Genomic DNA, 11,341 nt, shown 5'->3' on the forward strand with positions numbered 1-11,341 from the left:
GGAGCTCGGCCGCGCCGTCCGGTCCCACCGGGAGCGCCGGGGGATTAATTAGCGCCTGCTGCGTGCTTGGGTGATCGGTCCCGTTCCTCTTCCCGAGGCCAAACCCCGTTCCCCGGGCAGGAGGGAGCCGCCGGAGCGCGCCCGTGCCTCTTCCACCCAACATCAAATCCAACCCCGGCAGCGCTCCCCGGGGCGGGCGATGCCGGACCCCCCAGCTTGAAGCCGACGGTAGTGTCGTCCTTGGTGGCGTGCTCTTTGATTGTGTAATTCAGTCTAGCATCGTCCGCTTAGGACCAGCTATAAAGCTGGCTGTGCTGCGTGCAACTTGGAGGGTAAGAGTTGTTGAGGGGGGTTGCTTGCTTTGGGATGCTTTTCTCAGCCGGCCGTGGCTGCTGCCTCTCGCTTGTGTACATTCCTGAGGAGCCGAGTTCGCCAGAACGTAAACGAACGGTTCTGTGAATGGCGGCTGTACAGATAAAAAGTGGCAGAACTGATGTTTGTCCTCGATTCGTAATGCAAACCTGGTCTAAAGCCTCGGCTAGGAAGTGGGGGTTTGTGGGGTTTTTTTTTGGTTTTTACAGGTCCATTTCTAGGCACGGAGCTCTCTTACACTTCAGCACTGCGCTTCAGTCTTGTGATCATCGGTTTTCCTTTTGCTTACAAAAGGTGTTTTAAATTGCATTCAGAAACACGGTAGATAACAGGTCTCAGTTGTCTTTTAGACAGCCACCTCGCGTGGTTGTTCGCTGTCTGCCAATGCCTTTAAGAACAGCAGCTGAAAGGCCGGAATTCAGTCTCCAAAGGACGTAGAAAGTTTATAAGCCAGCCCAATCCCACTTAAGCAGCGTGCACAAAGAGGCATAGAGATTAAATGAAGACGTTTATCTAATGCACAGATGATGGGCTGAGGCGTTTACCAATCTCTCTTGGCTATCGCTTAGGCAGGATAGCTAAACTGGCAGAAGGGAAGAGAAATCGGCAGCGGCAGGAAGGCAGCGGTGCCCTCCGCGGCCGCACGGCACCAACACCCTCGCAAAAGGCACGGGGGAACCTGACCCGAAACGTGGCGCTGGGAGACGCAGGTTCTGCCCGGCTCCCCCCATGCGTTTCTCCATCTGCAGTCTCTTCCCTCCTCCGAGCGTTGCGTCACGGTCGTGCTTTTTGGGAAAACCTCTCTGTTTATCCACTGGGTTGGCCTCGCAGCCTGGGTTGCCCCGTTCGCTGCTCCTCCCTCGTACCGGTCGTAAGAACCTGGAGGTGCTGGCAGATGAGAAAAGCCTCAGCGTGCAGAAGAGATCATTCCAGCCTCTTAATCTCAAACATCTCAGTCGTGGGGGTTTTTAAATGTCTGAGAACGAACTGATATATGATACCTTGGTAAGTACAGATTTTTATCTATATGTTTTCGTGACATAATTGAGCCACTAATCTCAATGTGTTGTTACAGTGGCAGGGCATGGCGGGGTTTTGCTCGGTGGGTCTGCTTGCTAGGCATTAACCCGGCGTAAGAGTAACGGTATTGAGAGCTTCGTCACCCGCGTCAGATTATCTTGACAGATAAAAACAAGGAACGGGGATCATGCAGAGAATATTGCACTATCTGCCACTCCCAAGCAATTGGTTAAAATCAGACCAATGTTGCCACAAACTTAATTTTAGCCCTATCTTGGAGATTTTTAAACATTATGGGAGTGCTGCTCTTTTCATAACTTGAACCTCAAGTCTGAAGTGAAGACCTCAGGCAAGCGAGGATGCCAGCGGTGCAGGCTGAAGCCCGGATCTCTCAGCATCTCCTTGGGGACCTCCTGCATCTCCTCTGCTCCATACCGCTGGGGCAGCAGCTCCGTGTCACTGGCTGGTCCTGGCAGAGGACGGGTGGCTGGAGCCACGAGAGGCTGGCGGGGGCAGTGGCTGGTCTTCAGACCCGCTCTGGGCTTTCCATCGCGAGGAACCCAAACTGGTCCAAGCTGGGGCTGAGGTCTGGATTCTGCCAGCCTGCAGAACCGTGCTGCCGAGAGGCGGCACTGGCGGGGCAGGGAGAAGATGTGGCTGCAAACGCGCCGCCTCTCTCTGATTAATGGGTTATTTGCAATGGGCATGGCTGGATAAGCTTCATGTATGCAGGCTAAGGTGAACTGTAAGTGCTGATGTACGAGGTCTGTACTGATCTACAGCTTGTGGTGGAGCCGGTGGAGCCGTGTTGAGGCTTGGCTGCCTCTTCTGGCCGAAGACCTCTGTGCAGTTGTGCTGTCGGTCGCTCGCTCGCTCACACACCCCTACGTGTCCACAAATAGCCCAAGAGGAAAAAACATCCTCTCTTGTGTCTTGCTTCCCCCCCATCTGTGCCGCCTCGCTGGTATCTGTTGCGCTTTCCTGTAATTTGTGCGTGGCAGATAATGAAAGGATCCTTTTAAGAGCATCAACTCCCAAATAGCTGAAAGTTGCCTGAAACTGGGAAGCCTTGAGCATCCCAGTGCGGTTCTGAAGTCCCGGTATATCCCGGAGAGGCTGGGGGAATCCTTCTACTGTAATGCTGCCAGCCTATTTTCATGGGTGAAAAGATGTACCATTTAACATCAGTTTTGAGCACATGCATAGTGGGGGTTCTCGGGTGCTCTCGTCTCAGCTCTTGCTTTTGTCACTGTTTTTGTTCAAGTCCTGCATGTTTCCTGCAGTTCTGATCGTCGGGGATTTACGTGGTCTCAGACTGCAAGTGAGATTCTGGGTCTGAACCACCAGAAGTTGAAAATGAATGAGAGAAATACATGTGTATTTTCCTCTTAATTGACTTAGGGCAACCCAAATTAAGAGTCTCATGCCTCGCTGCGCTCAAATGAATACCAAAAGGAAACAATAAAATTTTGCGAAAGGCTGACTGAGCGGATCCAAAAGCCCCCGCCGGGCCGTTAGAGTCCGACCGCTCTGGAGAGCCCCCGACCTGCTAATGTAAATCAAAGCAACGTGCAAAAGCAAGCCCAAGGAGAACCCCTTTGCCAGGGAGTTACCCCCATAGCGCAGGTGTCTCCAGACCAAGAGGTTTGTCCTCCGTGATGTGAGCCTCCCTGCAGCTTCCCGCTCCGTCTGCCGGGCGTTGCGGCAGCGCCTCTGCCCCGGCAGTGCCCGGGAGAGCGGAGCCCAGCAGCATCCCCTGTGCTGCAGTCATCCTTCCTGATATAATAGGCCAGATGTCTTCCAAAAGCTGGTAATTACACATATTTCGTAGCATAGCAAGCTTAAAAAATGGTGCTACCTGTGAGCAGCACAGAGGAGAGCAATGCAGAATTTGGGGAGCTGACAAACACCCGGTCGTGCATGGAGCAGCCTCCAGCTTGGAATCCTCTCCCACCTTCGGTGCAAAGGTTCTGGGGTGGGTTTTTAATTGATTTTTTTTTTTTTTTTTTTAAATAGAGAAAGGCTTGCGTGACCACATCCTTTGCGGTTTCAGAAACCTTCTTGCAGCAACCTGTCCTGGGGCAGGAGGTGGAGCACAGGGACATGGCCACTTGCCAGGCGATGTGGAGAGGTGGGACTGAACAGTCGTTAGGGACTGGCTCTGGCCTTTCTATCTTAAATTGCGTAGTGCTATTGCCGCCTGCATCATTCCTCTCTGCTGCTTTCATGAGTAGCGACCTTGGCTTGCAGGGAGGTAGAGCTTTCTGGTTAATTTGGTGGAAGAAGGACGCCGCCAGTGCTGATGACGTAGGAAAACGCGACTCTCATCTTTACATCACCAGCTGTTGGTACCCAGTCAAGAAAGGTGGATGTAGCGGGTAGTTACCGTACCACGGATCTGCGCAGACCCTTCCTAGCTCTTCTCTCCTGTATGAAAGGTTTTCCCTCCTTTTTAATAATCGTGCTTTATTTTCATGTGCTGCTTTACATAACTCACCTGAGATTTTCATCCTTAGGCCTGACATACATCGCCAGGCAGAATCGGTGCCTCTCCCCCCGCCCTCAGGCAAGATGACGGCACTGTATGATAACCTGTCGTGCCATCACTCCATCGACGACTTCCGAAACCGAGTCTACTCCACGCTCTACTCCATGATCAGCATTATGGGCTTTGTTGGCAACGGCGTTGTGCTGTACGTCCTCATAAAAACATACCGGCAGAAGACAGCCTTCCAGGTGTACATGCTGAACCTCGCCGTCTCCGACTTCCTCTGCGTGTGCACCCTGCCCCTGCGTGTCATCTACTACGTCCACAAAGGGAACTGGTTCTTCAGCGACTTCCTCTGCAGGATCAGTTCATACGCCCTGTACGTCAACCTGTACTGCAGCATTTTTTTCATGACTGCAATGAGCTTCTTCCGGTGCATAGCCATTGTTTTTCCAGTCCGGAACATCAATTTGGTAACGGAGAAGAAGGCTAAATTTGTCTGCATCGGCATCTGGATTTTTGTCACCCTGACAAGTGCTCCCTTTCTGAAAAATGGGACGTACCAATATGGCAACAAGACGAAGTGCTTCGAACCCCCAGAAGATAATCAGAAGACAAAACTAGTGGTGATCCTGGATTTTATTGCCCTATTTGTGGGTTTCATTTTTCCCTTTGTTGTCATAACTATCTGCTACACCATGATCATAAGGACCTTGCTGAAAAACTCCTTGAAGAAGAACCAGGCTAACCGCAAGAAGGCGGTCTGGATGATCATCATCGTGACAGCCACCTTCCTGGTCAGCTTCACCCCCTACCACATTCTGCGTACGATCCACCTCCACATGCTGCAGCTGAAGAACACCCGCTGCGAGGACGCCATATACCTGCAGAAATCAGTCGTGGTAACGCTCCCCTTGGCAGCTTCCAACTGCTGCTTTGACCCACTTCTCTACTTCTTCTCAGGGGGCAACTTTCGGAAGAGACTTACCACGTTTAGGAAGGCATCTTCCTCCAGCTTAACGCAAGCCTTCAGGAAAAAGTTCTCCATAAAAGAGAAAGATGAGGAACCCTTTGGAGAAAGCCAGAGGGAGAACGGAAAGGCAGCCGTGGCCCTTTCGTAAGGGGGCTAGACCTGCCCCTAAGGTCTCAGATGGGCAACAGAGATCTCGGAACTCTTGCAGAAGAGGTGATGGAGGCTCGCAAGCCTTCGTCACAATTACATATGTAATAATAACCGTCGGTGGTCCCTGATTTATGCTACTTGGAGGTACAGCCGCCAACGGGGACGGCCAGCCCCTTCCCCAGGAGCACCGCTTGGACATGCGCAGCCACAGCCTGGAGGAGCCACCACTGCCAGCACCAGAAAACTGTTGATCTGATGATAAACTCGCATAAACAAACTCTTCAAAGCCTGTATTTGAGCATTTGCTTCATTTCACAATGCTACAAAGAGCGTTAATTCTCCGAGTCAGTGGGAAATGTAAACACAATATTTGCTGTCTGTGGCGCTCAGGGAGCTACTGACAAATAGAGAGGGCAGAGTTTTCATTGAACCTTCAAACAGCAGCTAAATTATTTACACAGCAGAGGCCAGGATAATTCCTGCCCTGCTCCCAGCTGCTTTCTGCTTTAGACTTCAGTTTTCAACCTGATTACGTGTGTAAGATTTGCAGGGTTGGTGCCTGGGTCTGCAAATCTGGGGACTTGGCCTTGGAGCCCCTCTCCCCCACCCCGAAGGAGCAGCTCTCGGGACGTGCTCTTGTGGGCAGCAGATCTGCCAGTATTTTCTGAATTTCTAGCAAAAATCTTGTCCGTGGGAGCAGTTTTTAAATGGCGGTATCCTAGTGTGCGTTTGAAGCTTCTTTCCGTGGGGCTGGTCCTGTAAGTGATGGCTGCAGGATCTGGGTCATCACTGAAGAGGTTTTACTGAAAAGTAGAGCTCTGGGTGCTCAGAGTCCAGTGCAGGATCAGGCCCGCCTTTTGGAACTATTGACCAAATTTTAAAAAAAAAAAAAGTAATTTTTAAAAAAAGGAATGCAGAGGTCCTTTCTGAAAACAGCTACATATGATGTTTAATCCTGTTGGAGAGCGTTCACCTTGCTCGCACCTTGCAGAAAAGAGGCAACCCAAGGCCCTTGGGGACAGACCTGGAGATCAAGAGTCTGACGATGGGTTCCAACAAGTCATGAGTGAATCTTATTTTGGGTAGAGTATGATGAAAACCAAGATCGGGCTATGTTTCTTAGGAAACACTTCACACTCTTGGACAGAAGGAAACATTCCTGTGCTTTTCCAGTGAAATACACGGGAAAGTGGCACTGCCTGCCTTTTCCTGGAGCAAAGCCCAGCCCCGAGATGCCTGATACATCAAGGCAGAAATAGAAATTCCTGTAGGATTGAGACTCTCAGCTGGAAAAGTGGTTGATAAATGAATAGCAAGTATGTTTTGATATGGCATTTGTAAAGCTGCTTGATGTTATCTTAAAGAAAGAAAACAACTTCAGTCCTGTAGAGTAAGAGTGGCCAAAAGGAGTTTGGCTTGGGGACAGGGGTCTGCCTGAGAAATTGTCTTTACAGATACACAGAAGAGCGTACGTTCCCTCTTTACAGCACAGCCTGCATATCCCCGGGTCAGCAAAAGGCACCTAAAAAAGCAAATTCGCCTGCGCAACAGTTTATGGATGTGAATTTTCAACAAGACCTGCAACCCCTTTAGAAAACTTTGAGGACCTGTAAACTGGAAGAGGGCTGGCCACCGTTCATGCAGAGGAGCGCTGCGGTTCCCCCTGCTGCGGGCAGCTGTGGGAAAGCCTGTGGAAGTGGAGAGTTGGCTGAAACTTCTTTTTGAGGGCCAGCATTGCGTGTTACAGCTGTGTCTCGAGGCATTAAAGGCGTTGTGCAACTGTAAATAGAAAGCATCGCGGAAGACTGAGTTTCAGAATATGTAGAAATAATATGCACAGTCCCAAATTTTAAAATATTGTACAGTAAAGCTACCTATGGATGTGTTGCAAAGCATTTTTATTGTGCCGATACAGAGGTGGTTTTTTTCCTTTTTATCTTATCAGACAATGGTTACGGCAAGAGAAACGGCAGCGGCTTTTGTGCCATTGGAAAGGCGATTTAAAAAAAAAAAAGATTGCTGAAAATTAAATGAAAACGTTGCAAGTTACATTTTAACGGTTACCATTTTCTGTGTCACATCTTAAAGCCTCTGTGTACAGATTCTTCTTCCCTACGGTATATTTTATCTATACACGGCACTGGAGTGTAATATTCATGTAATAATCATTTATAATAATGTAATAATCTTTTATAGTAATGTAATATTCATTTACAATAAAGTAATAATCATTTACAATAATATAATAAAAACTTAAGTCAAAGCAGCACAGAAGTTGCTGAGGGCAGGACCTGGGGTGGGCTGAGATGCTGGGGGACTCGCTGACCCTGGCGTCTCGGAGCTGGCCTCTGGGCCAGCCAAACCGGCCTTTGCTGTGGCCCAACCCCCCTGGGCTCGGGGTCTGGGGCTGCCGGTGTGGGGACCCGTCAGAGCCAAACCACTCCTGACGGCAGCCGGGCTCTCCGTAGGTCTTCCAGAGGTGGAGCACCCCACGAATGGCAGCTGGCACCTCGGTAAATCAGTGTTTAGGGATAGAAAATGCTTGTAAGGCACTTGGTGGGAAGTGATGCTTTTGGTGAGGACGATGCCTTGTACGGTCCTGTATCACACTGTTCCTGTGTGGGAAAGTGCCCAGATTGACCTTTCCTACTCAGGTTTTCCAAAAATAGGTGCAGGAGCTGCAAGGTGTTATTTCGTTATGAAGCTCCAGCCTGTCCTGGCGAGGCGGGAGCTTTGCCATCGGCTTGGCAGGAGTTGGGCTTCGCTCCGGGCAGGCTCTGCCCAGCCCCAGGTGGGAGGCAAGGGCGGTTGGCCCCTGCTTGTGACTTTGCCCTGCGGCACGCAGAAAAGTGCCACCCTGGCAGCAAATGCTGGTCAGGTTTTGTTCAGGAATAGGGACCGGGAGAGAACTGCGTGCCAAGAAACAGGCCCCGTTACCGTCACGAGGCAAGGTGGAAATCGTTGGTGTTGGGAAGAGGGACGAGGTGCCAGCCTGGCGCAGTGAGGTGTTGGGTTTGCTTGAAACTGGACTTTTTTCTGCTCATATGCTGCAATTTATGGTACAATGGTGTCCCCTAGTGCTGAGCTATTCTGGTGCCTGTTGCCTAATGAGGTTTCTTCTTTCTTTTTTAGAAAGTTGTCCTGTTTCCTCCGGTGTTGGTCGCGCTCAGTTCCCCCTCTTCCACCCCTGCCCATGTTTTATTTCATAATCTTTTGTTTTTCCCTCTCTGCCTTCCTCTTGTTTTTTCCTGTTTTCCTGGAGGGACGCTCAGGCTGGAGAGGAGCCAGCCACGGAAGCAGGGCGAGCAGCACCCGTCCCCACATGGCCACCAGTCCCCAGCATGGGGACCCCGACCTCAGCACTGATGGCAAGCAGGGTCCCTCCTGCCCCAGGCTCCAACAGCACCATCCGCCTTGCCGAAAAAATGCTGTTTCTCCATGGAATGGTTGTCCCGGTGTGGAGCTCAGATCTGCAAAGCTTTCGCTGGATGCTGATGGTAACTGACAGCCCTTCAGCATCACATCATCGCGACAGTGCTTGGGGACAATCTTTTTAGTAGGGCCAGCTGGGACAGGACAAGGGGGGATGGCTTTAAACTGAAGCAGGGCAGGTTTAGACTGGATCTAAGGAAGAAATTTTTTCCAGTGAGGGTGGTGAAACCCTGGCAGGGGTTGCCCAGAGAGGGGGTGGAGGCCCCATCCCTGGGAACATTCCAGGCCAGGTTGGACGGGGCTGTGAGCAACCTGATGTGGTTCAAGGTGTCCCTGCTCCTGCAGGGGGGTTGGGCTGGGGGACCTCTGGGGGTCCCTTCCAACCCAAAGCATTCCATGATTCTATGACAGAAATCCCATCATTTTGCCCTTCATTTGCCTCAGAAGGTTATTTCTGGTAAAAGCCAGCGTCTGGAAGAAACCAGCACTCGGGACGAGCTCCTTGCTGTACCCATATGGCAATAAAATGGTCTTGCTTGCCTCCTACCAAAAGACGGCCCCACTCTGAGGAGTCCCTCGGGTCCTCGGTGAGGGACCCCGGTGTCGAGGCAGCACACACCAGCCAGGAATATCCCAACCGAGGAGGAGGAGGAGGCGTCACCACGCGGCTGTTGGTGTGGAGAGACAGGCTATGCCTTCTTCTGGCCTACACACGGCCCAATTTTGGCAAGTAGTTGTTATCCCTGGGTTAAGACGAGGAAGTTCAGTGGGTAAATCGGGCACCGGTGTTCGTACTTGTCCTGCGGGAGGTGTCGTTTCTGCTTGCTCAGAGATGGAAAAATACCCAGAGCATCATAAATGCTTCCGACCAGCTGCCTCGACTTTTCTGTCACTTGCTGTGCACACGTTGCCAGCCCGAGGCACTCAAACCCAGTCGAGCCTTCCCAATCGTCACTTACTACTGCTTTGGATCCTCATCATTTACTACTGCTTTGGATCCTCATCACTTACTACTGCTTTGGATCCCTTTCTTTGCTGTTCGGTGCCTGGGCCCAAGGGTGCAAGCAGGTGACATCTCCAGGCTTTGCTCTGCAACCTCCACAACCAGAAATTCGTGTTTTCCACGTGGAAACTTCTGCTCCAGACCTGTGATTTTAGCCAGCGTAAGCCAAGCCACTAAGAAAGTCTCCTTAGGGCTAGCGTGTCTGCATGACAACTTTTTCAAGTGACACGTGGGGCTGCGACAGCGTGGTAAGTGCATTCTATATGCTCAAGTATGAACTGATTGATATTATTTTTACTGTTTAAAAAAAAAAAAAAATGTGCTTTAACCAACTTTCCTCGCTGTTGGGTTTTACGACCGTGGAGGTGCTGCATGGCCTGAGCAGCATTCAGAGCGTGATGCCTCGGCAGGCAAAAAACAAGGGGTGCTGCAGCTCGGACCCTGCCCTCCGACAGCCCTTGCCAGGGCAGAGGATTCGCTCCTGCACAGAGGGGGGAAAAGGCCGATCTCAGCTGAATCCTATAGCATGTAATGGTACGTACAGCCTGCAGGTGTGAGCATAAGCAAGGGCTGAGGCTGGGAGGAGAGACCGATTCCTTAGTCCCCTTTCGTCGTTTCATGCATACAAGACTACAATATAGATCCTGTGGTTTCTGTTTTAAAGGAAAAAAAATAATGGGGAGATCCAGCCCTTTCCCCCGTGGGTTGAATAGGTGCCACCAGCTGTGTAGAGCATGATACGGAGCAAAATGGCTCGCTACAAGGGAGAAAAATCTGCGCGATGTGTTGATGGAGGCAGTAACCTTTTTCGGGCTGGGGGATGACAGCGTAGCGGATACCGTGCAAATCCTTGCTGGGAAGACGGGGCAGAGAGTTTCCCTTAACGAACAAGAAATCCCGCTCTGGCAGATGCCCAGGACACACTGCCTCCCAGACAGACGAAAACCTCTCCCCTTTGCCTCTTGGAGGACAGGCTTCAGGATAAACTTCTGTGCAAGCAGAGAGAACCCTGTGGGCGCTGCTTTGCCTTTGTAGCGGGCTAAAATGTGTTTTTATTTGTGCCCATTTTCAGAGAGGGCCCCGAGCAGCCACCTGCTGCCAGAAGCTAACCACAAACTAGATTTCTGTTTGCAAAAATAACACAATCTTTCTGTTTCCAAGAGAACAGTACAAGCCTCGGTTTCCAATAAATCCTGGCCTTGATTTCTGCACTCCTTCTCAGCTCGACGCGGGCACCCCCTGCAGCCAGCTCGTCGCAGCCTGCCCGGCTTGCCTTGGTGCCGTACGGAGGGGTTTTCAAGCAGGGCTCTCTCTTGCTCTTGGCTTTTTCTTAATGTTCTTGTTCAGCAATGGTAAAACTGTCTGACCCTGACTGCCGGGCGCTTTCTCATTTCTCTTGGGCTGCGCACGCCCAAACCCCATCCGACAGAATTGCTGGTTGCTTCTGGAAATATTAAGTTTTGGGGGGGTGTTTCTCCCCACATGCCTGAACACACCATAAATCACAGCAGATAAAGCCGCATTTCTAATCCTCACTGGCATGTCTATCTTGTTTACAAGCCTTCACTGGTCTTTTTTTTTCCTCAGGCTGGAAAAAATATTTCCCTTTTGGACACTCGTGATACTACAGCAAGTAGTCCTTTGGGGTTTTTAACTCCACGCCGGTTTTGCCTGCTGCGGGGCCAAATTCCAGCGCCACAGGCTGGGAAATTCGGAAACCATGCATAGGACATGAGCACCCTTATTCTATACGAAGTGTCTTCATAGAAAATGCTTGCAGGACATAAGAAGCCAGCACCCCTTCAGTTTAATAAGCAATAAACTCCAAGCGCTGGCAAGCAAGAGAGATTTTCTGCTCTGAGCAAGGTGCTCTCTGCCCCCGCCATCCACAGGAGCCTGGGCA

General features: G+C 50.9%; 1 protein-coding gene across 2 annotated transcripts; it reads left to right on the plus strand.

The window, feature by feature from the left end:
- Positions 1 to 130: 130 nt before the first annotated feature.
- On the plus strand, positions 131 to 7,130 carry CYSLTR1 (cysteinyl leukotriene receptor 1). Of its 2 annotated transcripts, none has more exons than XM_035889397.1 (2): positions 131 to 332; positions 3,909 to 7,130. In XM_035889397.1, the coding sequence occupies exon 2, from the start codon at positions 3,964 to 3,966 to the stop codon at positions 4,999 to 5,001; it is 1,038 nt and encodes a 345-aa protein (XP_035745290.1). In that variant the 5' UTR covers positions 131 to 332; positions 3,909 to 3,963; the 3' UTR covers positions 5,002 to 7,130. The 2 variants fall into 2 exon arrangements, with proteins under 2 accessions (XP_035745290.1, XP_035745289.1); XM_035889396.1 differs by lacking the exon at positions 131 to 332 and adding an exon at positions 3,750 to 3,821.
- Positions 7,131 to 11,341: the final 4,211 nt, after the last annotated feature.

This window comes from Egretta garzetta, unplaced genomic scaffold (assembly GCF_000687185.1).
Source record: "Egretta garzetta isolate BGI_Z169 unplaced genomic scaffold, ASM68718v1 scaffold402, whole genome shotgun sequence".
Taxonomy (NCBI): Eukaryota; Metazoa; Chordata; class Aves; order Pelecaniformes; family Ardeidae; genus Egretta; species Egretta garzetta.